The sequence below is a fragment of the Amia ocellicauda genome, chromosome 3 (assembly GCF_036373705.1).
Source record: "Amia ocellicauda isolate fAmiCal2 chromosome 3, fAmiCal2.hap1, whole genome shotgun sequence".
Classification (NCBI taxonomy): Eukaryota; Metazoa; Chordata; class Actinopteri; order Amiiformes; family Amiidae; genus Amia; species Amia ocellicauda.
This window is the reverse complement of record NC_089852.1, coordinates 25,054,937-25,071,912: the sequence shown is the minus strand read 5'-3', so window position 1 is coordinate 25,071,912 and position 16,976 is coordinate 25,054,937. Positions and strand designations below refer to the sequence as shown.

The following is a 16,976-nucleotide window of genomic DNA, read 5'->3' as shown; positions in this document are numbered from 1 at the left end:
TTGGATTCTTCTCTCCTGTATTTTAATAGCCAACAAGGCTCAATTTAAAAACAATAAAATAGAAATACATTCTCATAGCATTTTCATCAAGTGCTCACCAAGTGAAATAGTACATTTTCATCTAGCGTTTCGTTTACAGCTTCAAAGCACAAACACAGGCATACTGCAGTCTGGTGCTCAAACATTTCAGACCTTGGATTCTGGCCACAATCATGGGAATTGGCCAGGAGTTAATTCATCCTCTGTGCTGATGATTGCACCGATTCGGTGTCAGCGGATATCAAAGCAGAGACTCCCTGGTGGGGTGCTCAACCTGCGTGGGTGAATGTGGCACCCCTCTGAGTTCACCAGTCCTTCTTCCTGCCCTGGTGCTGACAGAAGCCAGAGAGGGCCCAGGGTACGAGGGCCACAGTGATAAATGGGGCAGTGGCGCTCTTGCAGAAGGAGAGCATGTAGAAGAGCAGCTCATTTTCAGAAGAGAAGTGAAACAGATCCAGGAGCTGCAGCAGCAGCAGCGAGGCGGTGATGCAGCCTAGTCTGAAGGGGGCGCTGCGGCCCGGCTTTCTCTCAGTGTAGAGCGGCGAGTGCAGGCCCAGCCCAAGGCCGAATAGGGTGCCGAGGTTGCGCAACAGGCTGGCAAAGGGCGTGGTGTCCATGTGGACCCACTCGGCTCGCACGCACCACCGCTTCGCTTTCTCCAGCGTCCAGAGCAGGTCCACGCCCAGCGCGAGCAGCAGCAGATAGAAGCCCAGAGCAAAGGTCAGCAGGAACAGAGTGGTGAGGAGGTACCTCATCATATTGGCACGGTAGATCCACTGCACTCGGGAAAACACCTCCGCCACGATGATGCCTGGCAATGAAAGACACACGGTTATAACACACAGCAGTGAGGGAAAAACACATGGGACAGCAAACAGACAGTTGAGTGTTTGAAAAGCTAAGAACCATTAAAACAAACTATGGCCAATATCCCCACATAATAATACATGTGAAGGTTGCCGATATCAGCTAATTATGTGAACATTTTCATGGGTTTAACATCAAAAATTGATTTTGAAGCTCTGGCTGGTACCTCTCACCTGAGATGACACCTGTGATGACCTGGTGTGGGAAATGGGCAGCAACATAGACCCTGGACATGCAAACGATCAGCTCCACCGCACACAGCAGGGTCCACAGTACCACGTGCAGGGCTCTGGACAGAGGGACAGAGGGACAGAGCACCAAAGGTATGAATGACATTACAGGCACTTCATTAAACATGCTGCTTGCTAGTTAGGTGTCAGAGATGGGCCCTGTTTGAAAAAAACCTAATTATGAGAGCGATATAGTGAGGTTCTCACCTGTTTCTGTACACCATCATTTGGTAACCTTTCAGGAGGTTTTTTTGACAGGGGAGCAACAATTTGATCAAGGGCTGAATTAAATCAAAACTTTGACCCACCCGCTAATAGAAAACTACAGAACTGTACTCAGTTGCGGCTTCATTTTTTGTAAGATGCCACCTTCTTCTAATCATAAATGTAACCGCTATGATGTACAGGTTTGTAGTTTGCTATTAGGGGTGGCTCAAAGTTTTGATTTAATCCGGCCCCAAGTTTAGATAAATACCTAACAGTTCTTTTTCATAATGTCTTCACAACTGTACACTCCAGCAAGACACTTCTGAAAACAAGGACTGACTATAGAAAACACTACAAAACACAGTTCTGTCCCCACCCAACCCATTGGTTCAGTATACACACATTACTCACCCAGTCAGGAGAGAGGAGTGCTTTTTCTCAGAGGCAATGGAGAGTACAGCCGTTACCATCACATACCACACCCCCGCGGATCCCATGGCGTGGCCCGAGGGACTGCCTGTGGGAATGCACACAGCACAGGCATAACAGATAACAGATAACAGATTGAGACTCGGACACAGGAAAAATTAAAGATAGAAAGGCAAAAACAGAGAGCTCGCTCCAAGTACCTGGCCCAGTTTCACAGGTGATGGGGGACTGCCGCAGCACGGGCGCCGGAATGGAACCATAGAACTGTGTCTCGTGGACCCACCAATAGGGCCTCTCTCCAAACAGAACCCTGTCCAGAACAAGAACCCACACAACCAGCATCACCCTCTGAGTTCACAGCTCAGTCCACTGCACATCGACTGATGTGATGTGTAGTCTTTCCACGAACTTGCTAAACCGAACTGACTGAAACCAGCAGCTAAAAAACACAGTTTCACAGTGAGGTGTTATTCCCAAATAAGGCAAGTCAAGTAAGACGTTTTTTCTGAAGTTTTGTCTGAAACTGATCAACTTTCAACTTTAACCATCTGTTAAACAGAAATTAAAATAATGCAAATCTGCTATTCATGGCTGAAGGCCTATCTAGAACAGACCCAAGAACACTGAGCAAACTGATAAACACTCTGCAAAGGGAAACGTTGCACAACCAAAGGGTATTGCACAGCCATGTAATCTATACTTGGATAGTGAAACTGCCCTTTTTGACTCTGAAAACATGTTATAAAACAGACATCTTAACCCAAACATTTATGCATTGCACTGCATGCAATTGTTTAATCCTCTTTCCCTCTAACAATTAGCAAAACTGACACGCATCTGTCATGAGTTTCTCTGCGTTGAATCAACATTGTGAGCAGTAGAGATACCTGGCAGGAGCCTAGTAGCTGTGTTCACAATGACAAACTCTGCCTGTCTCTCTACACCCAAAGCCTTACAACAGGGTTGCCAAATTGCATATATCCCAGAGCTGGTCCTAAGCATCCAGAGGGGGTCGGGGGTTTGGCTGGGAAGGGGTATGGCAGTGCTGGAGAAAGAGACCTTAGCAGTGATCATTTCCTATTCAAAGGAATAAAAGCTAGGATTATGGACAACACAGCTTTTATCTATGTTCCACAATTGTAAAATAAATCAATAAATATACATATACTGACATATACAGACATATGACATATACTAATTAGGTTTTGCTGCTTACCATTTCAACACCAGATTGAGCCAGTCCCCTATCACGGCCACCCAGATGAGCTTGACGCCCACTGACGGGCGCAGGTGGAACCACAGGGGGAAGAAGATGAAGATGGGCGTGTGCAGGTCGGCCACGGAGGAGGCCAGGTGGAACCAGTCCTCGTAGGCGCTGAACCGGGCCTGCAGGTGGACAGCCACGTCCACTCCAGCACTGTGCAGCCAGTCCATGAGCCAACAGTCACGTCCCTCTGAGTGTCTCTGAGCACGACTCTACTGCAGCACCGCTGAACTCCCAGAACTGCACTGCTGTCCCCCCCTGCCTGACTTTATAGCAGATCAGGTGTATTTGTTTGCCTTTCAGGGAATCCAGGACAGTTCCCTTAACCTTTCAGCCATGGGGGTAAGCCTGCACTGATAAACAGCAGTCTGTGTCAGTGTCCTGTCTTCCAGCAGTACCTTGCTAATCTGCTCGTCCCCCAACCACCACGCACAGCCATTGGCCAACCAAAGACATCACGTGACTTGTTTTTAGGATAAGTGGGTTTATTTTGGTCTTTTCCTTTTCTGTAGGGCGAAACAAAGTCCTAAAACAGTTATTAGTAGGAAAAGTGTTAGTAGTCATATTGATCTGGCCCTTCACGTCAGGAGCCACGACCAAGATGTTGCTCTTTATTGCAATATCCAGCAGTGCACCTTAACTTCCTTTCCTGTGCACGAGACAGCGCCTGTCACTCCCGGCTCCAACAGTGTGTGTATTGGGTGATATCTGAACACAGTATGAAGTGTAGGGATGGGCCTGATTCACTTGATATTAAGCTTTTCAAAAAATAAATCCAGACTAAAACCCATTCCAAAACTGCCAGGCAGAAATGCTAACCAAACAAAAACCTATTTACTCTGTGTCCCTATAATGTGTCCTGTGCTCTGTGTGTGCTTGTTGTGCTGGACTCTGTGCTCTGAAGCAGCGTGTTCACGTGTCTTTTGTGGTTTTCCATTTCAATGCTCACGTGCAGCGTGCTTGTTGTATGTGCGCTGTGGGTTTCTTCAGGGTCCAGCAACAATATGCACAAACACAGCACAGGACACATTACAGGGACCAAGTCAATAGCTAAGGAGAGGACTCCTCAAATCCCCTTCGCACATGAGAATACCTCCCTCCCTCCCACCCTGAACAGCACAACACAGACCCTCTCTCATTTGCCAGAGGAATATTACAGCCTGCCAATGATTAATCTGCCCTCCCCTCACAGCTGATTAGTTGCTGTTGTTCACCGTCCACACATAAGCAAACAAGTCGCCAGCACAGAGCACACTGTCACTGGCAGAGGCATCCAGGGAAGTGCTTTTCCCCCACGCACTTTGATGCGAATTTGAGCCTGGCTGCTGCACTGGTACACAAGTTGGCTCCAACAGATGCCATTATCTGAGCCCTGCCACATCGCCGTTTTAAGCGTAAAACCTACAAACAAAGTAACAAACAATAAGAGGATGTGTTTATGCCAGAGGTCCACCTCCAGTGTACTGAAGAGAGAAGTTGAATTCAGGTTAATTTTAAACAACTTGGCTTGCACCAGTGCTCAGGAGCACCACATTTCAGATGAACAGTTTCCCTTCACAATAATAAGCACCAGCGCTTAATGAACTGATGTAGGAATAAACATGAATACCTCACACACTTAATCTGAGTTCGGCCATGAACCTATGATTAACAAGTTGAGGGTTGGAGTTTGGGAGAGGGTACAGACTAAGTGTGCTCTACAGGTGATCAGAATTCAAAAAACTCAGTGGAAGTGTGTGAGGCATTTGTATGTTATTCCTGTGGGATTCATACATTCATTCATGAAGAATTGTTGCTAATGATTGTACAGTGTTACCCAGTAAACCCTAGAGACCATCTCCACACTGGATCAACCTAGAACTCACCTCCCTGTTCTCAAGCACATACACACTATCCGCTGCCATTTAGACTAAATTATACAGGATTATTTGGTTTAAATTGCCTTTAAGGGCAATGCTTTGTTCCATGTTCATAAGTTACTGAATATGAGCCCTATATATCTGCTCAGCCATATTGTATACCTCGCCTGCAGGGCTGCCAAAGGGTTAATGCAGGTGGCGGCTGTCTAACAGGTGGGTGTTTTTCTTTTGCTCCTGGAAACTTGTTTTGTCACAGGCTGCTGTGATGTAACTAGTGTTCAGTAACTTTTCCCTGGCACAACTTGTTTCTTTTTATGAACATATAGCTCTATGAGTCCAAAGATCAGCTTGTGAGCATGCGGTGCAACTGTGGGCCACGCAGTATAAAAACGGGACAGAGGCAGCGGGTACAGCACTGCTGCAGGACGCACCAGCGAGGGCTGTGGATCGAGAGACAGACAGAGGGCTACCTAGCAGCACCGAGAATCTAGAGATGGAGGCAGGCATGGAAGCAGTGCACGGGTATGGGGTGAGCACGGTGGAGTACCTCCAGACTCACTACAGAGGCGCTCAGAGCTGGTTCCTCTTCATCTCCTTCGCTGCCGACCTCAGGAACACCTTCTTTGTCTTCTTCCCCATCTGGTTCCACCTGCGCGAGTCAGTGGGCATCAAGCTCATTTGGACAGCCGTGATCGGGGACTGGCTCAACCTGGTCTTCAAGTGGTAAGAGAGAAACTGGAGTTTAAAGAGATAAACTGGTGTTTTTATGCATGCACAGGAACGGTTATTTTTAAATATAATACAAACTCTGGAGAAGGAGATGTACATGCAATTCATACATAAGACAAGCTAATTTTCTCACACTTGTATTTCTGTGTGGACAGGATCCTGTTTGGAGAGAGACCGTATTGGTGGGTCCATGAGACATCCTACTACAGTAACTCATCTGTGCCACATATTGAGCAGTTCCCAGTTACCTGTGAGACCGGCCCAGGTGAGTGGGCAGAATACACACACACACACACCTCTCTGTGGAGGCGGCAAGATTCATAGTCTTTAATAATATATAATATAATAATGTGGAGAAATCACTTTGTAACCAACATGTCCTGTTGGTTGGCGCAGTGTTATATTTATAAAAATCTTCCAAAGCTCACAGTAATGGGACAGTGGAAAGATACACCCAGTCCAAGTGGTTTAGGACAATGATTGTAACAACCAAACATGGCAAGTGGTGCCCAAAATCTGTTCCTGTGTGTGTAGGGGTGGATATAGGTCTCTTCAATCCAAAGTCAATTGTGAAATAAATTGTGTCAATACAGCAGTTATGATGGAACATAAAATTGGAGCAAATCAGACTGACCTTAATTTTGCTCATGAAATACCATTTCTCAGTTTTGACTTGAGTGCTAAATAGGCTATTTCCTCTCTCTTGGACAGGAAGTCCATCTGGTCACGCTATGGGAGCTGCAGGAGTGTACTATGTCATGGTGACTTCCATTCTCAGCATCTTGTTAAAGAAAAAACAGACCAGCGGTGTGACAAACTGGTAAGGACTCGATTACTCCAGGCTCTGTCCCATTGTAGAGAAAGACCGGATATCGCTGATACTTTATCTGTTAATTGTTAGGCCCATGCCATTTATCTGTGAAACATGCTGATTACTCGGCTGTTTTTTCCTATATGTCCTGTTGCCCTGCTGCTGTCCTCTCATTGTACTCTATTGTAAGATAACGCAATCTCCAGTGATTGTTGTGAAAATGCAATTTCATTCCAGTTCAAAAGACGACACCAAAAAGCGACTCAATGTACACACTATGAAATGTAAAAATGGACATGACTAAAGCAAGGGGGAAAAGCTAAGAAGCCTATATTGATTTTGTAAGAAAATGCTGACCTGCATTCAGGTCTCACTTATCCTGCAATATCTGACACTACACACATAAGCCATCATGTAATTTAAAGTCACCCTGCTGTTATCTAGTAATTGTGTTTGCATTGAGTATGTGAGCCTGGGCTGTCTGGTAATGGTACCTCTCTGTCTGTGCTCAGGTGTGTGCGTGGAGCACTGTGGGCAGTGTTCTGGGGTGTCCAGGTCTGCGTCTGTCTCTCCAGGGTCTTCCTGGCCGCCCACTTCCCACACCAGGTCATCGCAGGGGTCATCACAGGTTAGTGACTACAGATACTCCAGTGTTGGCCACTGGTATTGATGCCTTGGAAGCAGTAATAGCAATAATCAATCAATAATATACATAATTAATCAATACAATAAATTATATAAATGCTATTTGCTAAAAACAAAAAACTGTGGGAGTAAAACATGATTTCTTCCTTCAAAGGCATGATTGTGGCTGAGGCCTTCAGCAGAGTCAAGTGGATCTACAGCGCCAGTCTGAAGAGATACCTGCACACCACTCTGTTCCTGCTGACCTTCGCTCTGGGCTTCTACCTCCTCCTGCGTGCGCTGGGCGTGGACCTGCTCTGGACGCTGGAGAAAGCCAAGCGGTGGTGCGTGCGAGCCGAGTGGGTGCACATGGACACCACGCCCTTCGCCAGCCTGCTGCGCAACCTGGGCACACTGTTCGGCCTGGGGTTGGGACTGCACTCGCCGCTCTACACCGAGAGCAAGCCGGGCCGCAGCGCCCCCTTCAGGCTGGGCTGCATCATCGCCTCCTTACTACTGCTGCATCTCTTCGACTCCTTCAAGCCGCCCACACACACAGAGGCACTGTTCTACCTGCTGTCCTTCTGTAAGAGCGCCGCCGTGCCCCTGGCCACAGTGGGCATCATTCCCTACTGCCTGTCCGGGGCCCTGAGCGCACACAGCAAGAAGCTGCTCTGAGCCAGTGATAGAGAGAGAGAAGAGTTCTACCAGAGCCAAGACTGGAGCTAAACCAACCCAGAGAACTGCTGCCTTCAAGTCTTGGCATTGAAAATACAACTCTTGGGCAACATTGTTCTAGAACTTCACCTTCCTCTGGTTGAAAAACTGAACACCAGAAGAGATTCTCTGTGTTCCTGAACTGTGATACACTGTCAGACTTCAAACCTGGCACTCAGGGATTAGGGACGGTCAGTACAATGACTCTTTAGAGCTTATTCAATTCAGACACACGTAGGGCACAGACATCCATTACATATTGCACAAAAATGGACGGAATCCATGAGGTGTTAGTATTTTTGAGTCATAGCTTATCGCTGGTGATGTTTCTAAAGTGCTTACCCCCTGTTTGAAGTAGAAGCAGCAACCTCCACTGTGATCATGCAGAGAGGCCGAACAAAAAGCCTCTTAAACAAAATGAAACCAAAATAGGACAAAAATAGCAAGGGACCTTCTGATTCGCTCAGCCCGTTTCCCAGGGACACCTGCAATGAAGGCGAATAATGTCTGATTTTGTCCTACCTCGTTCCTCTCTGGTGCTCAGGGGAGGATACTACTGTGAAGTGCTGTTTTAAGAGGTACGGCCCTGCATTCAATACCAAACAGTATAACCAAAATAATCATTCTGATCAAAGGCAGCATGTACTGCTCTCTCATAACCAGGGCGCTGTTGATTAAATAGCAACAGAACACATGAGCACAGACTGACACAGATGCAGAAGTGTAACCTCTGTTAAACTCAAACCAGTTTTTGAATGCAGCTGAAGAAAGATGGAGATTGTGCTTATATTTGACAGGAGTGGCCACTTCTCAGGAAACAGTATTTATGAAACATGCATAAAAGTGTTTCTCTACTTTTTAAGTGCAGAGTCTCTAAACATTGACTTAAAAGTGACCCTTGAATTCCTTGAATTTGTATGAAATCTGAGGCTTCATAACTGATTCTCCACTGAAAGCGAACTGAAGTCAAGAGACCCTGGTTCAGAGCATGGAAGTCAACATTTTCAATTGATATCACTGCAGTGGCTGTGATACAAAAATGCAAATTTCTTTATGTTGCTGCCGGCCTAGTTTAAGATTCTGAACAGGACTGTTTTTCTTACATTCACATTTAACTAAGGGCTATGGTCAGTATTTGAATGAAGTGCATTCCTGATTCCTATTTGGAAACTATGGCAAACGCACAGTCTCATATGAACATTCTTAAGAAAAGGAAACTTCCAACAAGAAGCAGCAGTTAAACTGTCATCTGTGCAAATAAGCTTTGTTGCACATTGGAGCTTATATTGCAAAGCCAAGATCTATTCTTTGCAAATGACTACATTTTCTTTTGTTTTCCAATATTTTTCAGACCTGTTCTTGTTTTATAATAAAAAGGTTAAAAAAAACCTTTTTGTGGTGACTGTTTATAGCTGTGCACACAACAGTGCTTCAGGGTAGCACTAGGGCTCTAATGACACTGAAACAGAAAGTTACCTGTGCAGAATGGAGATGTATTTCATTATCTTCTGGTTAAAAAGCAGAGCCACCCTGAACCTATCATCCTGAACACAGAAACCTATACATTCAGAGATTCGGTGTAAACCAGGGTGCGATTTGCAGTCGTAAATGACAGGGATTTCCCCCTTCTGCTTTTTTCATCCACCACCATCGTTATATTGAATCACCAGTGGGGGCACAGTATATCCCCACTTCTAGTATGTGTTTGTAGATTCAGCCCCCAATCACCCACTCACTACCACCAGCACCAATCCAGTAAACAAACCAGTAATGGACTGCCCGCCCCCCTCCCCCCACTCTGTTATTTTTTCACAAATTGAACTCTGGTGGTAACCGTACATAACACAAGTACAACTGACCAAAAGTTATGTGGACTGGATCGTCTGTTTTTGAGAGAAATAACAATGGCATCTATCACTTTTATAGCTCTGAAGACAGTTGGCAGTGGCTCAACTATGTATACAAGCTCTCTGTCATCCCCCGAAAGAGACAGTAGGCCACAGAGATACCTTGGCTTGAGTACTTAAAAGGCAACCAGCATGATTTGCTGTTATCTGAGGCTTAGAATAAAATACACAACATTGTCAAAGAGTGTACAACTGCAAAGACACTGGCCTCAATAAACCCACCTCCCCCGTGACCTGAAACATCTCCAGCAAATCTGGTTGCAGGCTCCCCTCAGCAGTTCCTATTGAAGCCCCTCTCTCTCTCTCTCAGACTCTCAGAGTGGGGTTCTGCAAAGAAAATCTACACAAGCCAACCATATTTATAGTACACGTTTCCATGTGGCTTGACACCATTTTTTAGAGGCCTAATATAATAGGATGACTATGCATACCCCATAACACATACGAAAACTCGAAAGGAAAACAAAGTTGCGTAGCTTTGGTAATTCGATGTGTAAAATAAGCCAATGGTTACTCACTTTACAAAAACTTACAAAAGTCTCAGTTTAAAGCCAAAACATGTACTGTTTAATTTCAAATTCTTAGATTTCACAATTATCAGGTGCTTTCATGTTTCAGTATTGTGTTTCCTGCTTTTCTCTCCAAAGATTACCCATCCATGTGACTGAGGAAAGCACCGTTTTAATTGATGTGTTTGTAAAGAACTCTGAGACACAGTCAGAAGATTGCACCCTGTGGATTCGGACCAGCAACCCCCAGTCTGACCTCCCCCCTGACGCCCCAGGCTTTCACCAAATCACTTACAGCACTTGAGCACTTACAGATTAATTAAAAACACGGATCTGTCTGTGACTCCAATGGCACAGAGGCAGGCAACAGGGGATAGGATGCCATGAAACAATGGCAGTAGTCTCTCATACTGTATTCACCCCTGATAGTGTGAGAGTGCACATAAGCGTCCAGTGTTCCTGACACAAATACCTCTGATCACACCAGAGTCACTTCACTATACCCAGACAGCAACAATGCACGCAACCCATCAAAGATACCCTCCGACACCCTCTGTCACATGGCCCGCCAGACAGGGTAGCAATCATTAACCTGTTTTTCAAGCCCACTGTGCTGACATGCACACACACAGGTTCAGGAGAGCAAGGGCTACACGTCACAGCCCTGCCTGCCTCCACATAACACTGACAAAGGTGGCTGTACCTCCAGTAAATAACCCATGCTGTGTTGTTCCATACTGGAATTCAGGACAGATACGTTGATCTTTTTGGCCTGTTTTATCAAGCTGCACAACTGGAATGTCAGTCTTTGTGCAAAACATATTTTTGTTTGGTTTGTTGTTTGTTAGCTGGACAGAACGGTATGCAATTGTTTCCTGTTGATCTCATGGTCACACTTTAAAATCAGTGGTGTGATTCCTCTTGAATAATTAATACAACAGGATTAACACATAAATAAGTCATGTACTTCATCTGAGTTCTAATGTTGATCACATGTGTAACAGGGTAAGGCTTAGGGTTCATGTGTTAAGCCTCAGAACTCAGATGATGTTCATGAGATTTTTATGTTTTAATCCTGTGATAAACATATATTAATTCATGAGGAATCACAGCGCCTTATTATAAAGTGTTACCGATTTGGTATTCATTGAATGTCACAAATAAGGGGTCATGGCACAATCTGCAGATTTGGGCCAATAAATGACATCTGGCTCACCTCAAACTAACTGAAGTGCTGCCATAAACTTTCACTAGCCCTTAAAATTGTTTAAGATATGGGGGGCCCCTAGGATTTGTTGGTAGATATTCTCCCACAGAAAACTTGGAACAGGATGTTCCTGTACTGTAATTATCATCATCATCGAGTTCAGTACACCTCTCAACACAGTGCTGTTTCCCACTGGAATAAGTCAGGCCCATTACTCTTCCTGTTAAATTGCATGCAAAGAACCATGATAATTTAACCCTCACAGCTGGACGAGCAGCCTCCTGGACACTTGCCGACTTTACTGCATCTCCAAGGATAATGGCTCTTGCCTCACAGCCTCTTTCCACAGAAAGGAACACACTCCCATGTTTCAGTACTTGCCTCGGCTCGGTCAATACCAGGGTGCCCCAACTGTTGCTCCCCCACCCCCCCTGCATTGCACTCCCTCCTCCTAATCAGTGCCAGCCCTCCCACTGAGCCGGGCGCAATAGTGCTGAGGAGAGCAGATCTTTAATTAGGAACAGGATGGAGCAAGTCTGAGAGGACAGAACGTGATGTGCAGTGTAAAGGCTTTATTTTTAGCTCCTTGTCGATTACAGCTCACAGAGGCAAACAACAGGCAGGCAGCAAGACCTTGATTTTGACAGGCCTCAGCATCATAAGCAAGCAGATAAGACTCATGTCCTGTGCTGCTTTAATGGCCACCCCATGGCATGCTGAACACTTGCCAGTGTTGATACATTAGAAATGAGTGCTACAACGGTTGAGCACTTCTTCCAACTGCTGCACTACAGCATCAACATTGTTTATTTTACCACTCTGAGCCATTTACTTTTGGTGGTGAAATTTGAATTACTGACCTAATTGGACCCTGAAATGCACCATTTTATATATTCATAATTTTGTATTAAAAAAAAAAAAAAGCCAACAAAGATATTTTTGTAAGCCTGCGAAGAGCTGGACGGGCTCTGTGTGATGGGGCATGGCTGCCATTTTTTCAAAGTAATTTATTTTCAATGGAAGGAAAGTTTGCATATGCACACGTGTTGATGCACAGCCGGAATGTCTTGTTTTCTTTTTAAGTGCTCAATCATTCTGTGAAAACTAGATAACACTGACCACTGAATGGCTACCAAAGTCAACATAAAGATTTGTGCTCCTCCAAACTAAACACACTGTTTACAGCTGCATAATTTCAAGTTTCTTGTCACAGTAAACAAATATTTCTACTCAACCAAACTGAAGATTCTTTTCTGTTAACTTTCGGTGCTCATAGTATAGGATAGGATAAATACAAATAAAAAAGTAAAACATTGATCTTCTAATTTCTTTCTGTATTGCTCCACTGTTTACATTCCTGGGTTTGCACTGGAATACCCAGCACAATCTACATTGCCAATAATCAATCATGATTCTTTTAGAACTGGACACAACAATTATATGACCATGCCGCCCTTCTGCAGGTTTACAGTCACTATAAACGATAGCTGAATTTGCTAAGGGATCGAGAGGGTGGCTGGCACGTTTCATGTAAGGGAGAGATGCCAGGGTCTGCCCGGGTCTGCTGTGACGTTGATGTTTGATGTTTGTGAAAGGCCCTCTCCCTCTCTCTTTTTTTTTTTTTTACCTTGGGTCCAAAGATCAGACCCTGGAGTGGCCTGACCGTTAAGCAGCATGGGTATATAAAGAGGCAGCAGTGTGTGTACAGGCAATCGGAAAAGCACTTGATCACACGCGCACTGAAGCTCCTGCGCACTTGTCAGAAACTGAAGTGACAGAACAGCGGCAAGAACTCAAGAGACACAGGGCGGCACTGAGTCAACACGCAGACACTGAGGACTGTTCAGGGCAGACGGCTACCGAGCAGCACCGAGAGCCTTGATATGGAGGCAGGCATGGATGCAGTGCATGGGTACGGGGTGAGCACGGTGGAGTACCTCCAGACTCACTACAGAGGCGCCCAGAGCTGGTTCCTCTTCATCTCCTTCGCCGCCGACCTCAGGAACACCTTCTTTGTCTTCTTTCCCGTCTGGTTCCACCTGTGCGAGTCAGTGGGCATCAAGCTCGTCTGGACAGCCGTGATCGGGGACTGGCTCAACCTGGTCTTCAAGTGGTAAGAAAAGCTTGCATGCCACACACTGCCATGCACTCACACGCAGGAAGGAAGGGATGGAGAGGTGGAGGGAAGGAGTGGGAATCAGGATTAATCAGGCCAGTCAGGGCTGATCACTTACTCCATAGTCCACAGCTTCTCAATGCTGTGTTTCTTGGTTTGTTCTGCCTGAACTCTGTGACAATCCAGGGCTTGTGAGAGAACAGAGCTCAATACACAGTTGTGACTGTCTTGATATATATTCCTGCACTGGGGCATAAGGGCAATGTACAGCCATTCTACTTCAATTTCTTCACATGTATGAAAGGTTAGATCTGAGCAGGTAAGATATTAGCCCTGCTGAAGGGCCTTAATCAAATCTGGGGTAAATAACATATTAGTCCTCTCTGGCTCTGAGCCTCACCTGCTACCTTCCTCACAGCCACTGTTATTTGTTCTCCCCTAACTGCCTCTTCTTTATTTCTGCTGATTCTTGGACTGTGTATGCCCCTTTTTGTTTTTCTGTAACATTGCTCAGCCTCCCTGAAATTAACAGTACTTAACAGTATCGTACTGCACTTGACTGCAGGTTGTTCACTTCATCAGTTGGCTGTGCCTCGCACATACAAATTAACGTACTGTTACAACACCATCCTGTGATGTGATTAGGCCCCTATGAGACATCAGAGAAGCACTTTTTTCAATTCTATTCCAGTCACACAGGGGAATGCCAGCTGCAACCACATCTAAGAATGTGCCCCATAAAAAAGTGTACAGTAATTATCATATTAGGAGATAATACTATTTTGCAGATACAAATGTCTGCCTGTGAAAGTGTGCATTTCAAGAGCCTGCCACTCTTCATTTGACATGCCTTCTTTCCCCCCCTTTGTGCACAGGATCCTGTTTGGAGAGAGACCGTACTGGTGGGTCCACGAGACGTCCTTCTACAGTAACTCATCGGTGCCACACATTGAGCAGTTCCCAGTTACCTGTGAAACCGGCCCAGGTGAGTCTCAGCAATCTGTTCCAAATCAAACCTGTAACTTCAGCAATATTTCTGGTGCCTTTTGTTACATTCATAAATTAAAAGTAATATTATCTTCCAAAAAATAAAGCGTTGCAGAAATGCATGACATTTGTTTTCTTCTCCACACAGGAAGTCCTTCAGGTCACGCCATGGGGTCTGCTGGAGTGTATTATGTGATGGTCACATCACTCCTGGCCATTCTGATAAAGAAACAAGGGCATTCTGGGAAAAACTGGTGAGTGGCTAAAAACCAGACAGCAAAACGTTCACTGCACTCTGACAGTGTTCAGTCTGACACAAAAGTTTTAAATTTAACACTGTCAGAGTTCACTGAATATGGGTGATTTTGCTGTGCTTCCTGATATTAATATTCTGGCTGAATGAGGATTGTGCCCTCTTGAGATTATGCAGCAGTTTCGTGGGTTGTGCTGCAGACTGTGAACATTGGGCTCTGTTAACAGCTCTTCTCTCTCTGTCTGTACTCAGGTGTGTGCGTGGAGCACTGTGGGCAGTGTTCTGGGGTGTCCAGGTCTGTGTCTGTCTCTCCAGGGTTTTCCTGGCCGCCCACTTCCCACACCAGGTCATCGCAGGGGTCATCACAGGTCAGTGACTAGAGAAACACCAGTATTGATACCAATAATATAACATTCATGAGTTCGCAAAGAACATCAAATATAGTCCTAGGGCAACTAAAATTGTTTAAAAGCTGCAGTGAATGGATTCTTGATCTTGTTGTTGTGGGAGTAAAACATGATTTCTTCCTTCAAAGGCATGATTGTGGCTGAGGCCTTCAGCAGAGTCAAGTGGATCTACAGCGCCAGTCTGAAGAGATACCTGCACACCACTCTGTTCCTGTTGACCTTCGCTCTGGGCTTCTACCTCCTCCTGCGTGCGCTGGGCGTGGACCTGCTCTGGACGCTGGAGAAAGCCAAGCGGTGGTGCGTGCGAGCCGAGTGGGTGCACATGGACACCACGCCCTTCGCCAGCCTGCTGCGCAACCTGGGCACACTGTTCGGCCTGGGGTTGGGACTGCACTCGCCGCTCTACACCGAGAGCAAGCCGGGCCGCAGCGCCCCCTTCAGGCTGGGCTGCATCATCGCCTCCTTACTACTGCTGCATCTCTTCGACTCCTTCAAGCCGCCCACACACACAGAGGCACTGTTCTACCTGCTGTCCTTCTGTAAGAGCGCCGCCGTGCCCCTGGCCACAGTGGGCATCATTCCCTACTGCCTGTCCGGGGCCCTGAGCGCACACAGCAAGAAGCTGCTTTGAGTCAGAGTGATGCTTGAGAACAGTGCAGCACTGCAGAACTGAAAACAAACTTTAACCCTCTGCCTGCTCAATCCACCATTAAAGGGGCATCATGTATTAGTCCCATCCTGTTTCCAGCATCCCCTGGGAAAACGCCCACTGGGAGTCACAGGGCAGGACTTCAGGAGGGTTGAAAAAGCAAGCCACAGACATTCCAATTGGCTTGTTGTACTACTACATTGAGAAACATGTATCAATCTTTGTATAGAATTCTTCCAGGGAAATGCACAGCAGAAACCAAACCAGTATCAGTCCCAAGGGTGTGCACTGAAAGAGTAGTTTATCTCTCTCTATTTCCAGGCCCCCCATTTATGACAATTAATAATCTCCCACAATCGCCACAATTCACCGCAATCCTTTGGAAATACTGGAATTCTCATTCAGTAGTTATGTAGCGACATTCCTTTACTTATAAAGTTGTGGTACTTGGTGAAGATTATACTGCAAAGCCACTGATACATGAAACGAACAGGAGCTCCCGCCTCAGGAAGCTTTTCACTTGTGCTGTTAATCCTGGGATCCGGGATCTTTCCTGTACCTATAATGAGGGAACAATCACTTCCCATCTCCACACACAATGTCTGCTAAATTCACCAAGTCAATGTAGCAAGAATATGATTTCTAGGGAAGTACATACTCGTAAGGACCACTTGTCAAATAGGTGTGCACTTATATCACTTTACAGTGCAGGAAATGGGCAGCATATTGTAAAAGGATGCATAACCAAGAGTTATCCTTTTGCTTGTACATCTCAATAAGGATAATTATTATAACCTCAGTACCAAATCACTGCATCAATACTAAATTAACTGATTTATACTAAATTAACTTTAAGTACTGTTGAACCTTCTTATTTATGAGCAGTAATTTGGATATCACAGGCTCTCACTGCTTGCTGCCATTTTCTCTCGCTGGGATGTGTCTGTTCACCTGCTGACAATCCATTCATTCTCATTTTAGATTTACTCCTGAATTGCAGTAAATAAAAACACACAAAAAAACATTTTTGTTAACACTGTGAAAAGATTAGGGTTACACAAAAGACATATTCCCGTATCAAATGTGGGGCTTTTTTTAATGTTACGTTTGTATAAACTAGCTTGTAAACTGTATGTTTATTCAATAAATATGTTTATTAAAAGTT

The 16,976-nt window shown here is 45.4% G+C and overlaps 3 protein-coding genes across 3 annotated transcripts; 2 read left to right on the top strand and 1 right to left on the bottom strand.

Moving 5' to 3' along the window:
* On the bottom strand, positions 1–3,524 carry LOC136743163 (glucose-6-phosphatase catalytic subunit 1). Its single transcript, XM_066698653.1, has 5 exons — positions 2,989–3,524; positions 1,973–2,082; positions 1,755–1,860; positions 1,080–1,195; positions 1–850 (listed from the first exon to the last, which is right to left on the bottom strand). The coding sequence occupies exons 1-5, from the start codon at positions 3,204–3,206 to the stop codon at positions 345–347; spliced, it is 1,056 nt and encodes a 351-aa protein (XP_066554750.1). The 5' UTR covers positions 3,207–3,524; the 3' UTR covers positions 1–344.
* A 1,782-nt stretch (positions 3,525–5,306) lies between these two features.
* LOC136743147 (glucose-6-phosphatase catalytic subunit 1) lies at positions 5,307–9,158 on the top strand. The gene is made up of 5 exons (XM_066698652.1): positions 5,307–5,618; positions 5,780–5,889; positions 6,336–6,444; positions 6,948–7,063; positions 7,235–9,158. The coding sequence occupies exons 1-5, from the start codon at positions 5,389–5,391 to the stop codon at positions 7,735–7,737; spliced, it is 1,068 nt and encodes a 355-aa protein (XP_066554749.1). The 5' UTR covers positions 5,307–5,388; the 3' UTR covers positions 7,738–9,158.
* A 3,938-nt stretch (positions 9,159–13,096) lies between these two features.
* LOC136743131 (glucose-6-phosphatase catalytic subunit 1-like) lies at positions 13,097–16,976 on the top strand. Its single transcript, XM_066698651.1, has 5 exons — positions 13,097–13,512; positions 14,391–14,500; positions 14,651–14,756; positions 15,008–15,123; positions 15,291–16,976. Exons 1-5 carry the CDS (start codon positions 13,283–13,285, stop codon positions 15,791–15,793), a joined length of 1,065 nt encoding a protein of 354 aa, XP_066554748.1. The 5' UTR covers positions 13,097–13,282; the 3' UTR covers positions 15,794–16,976.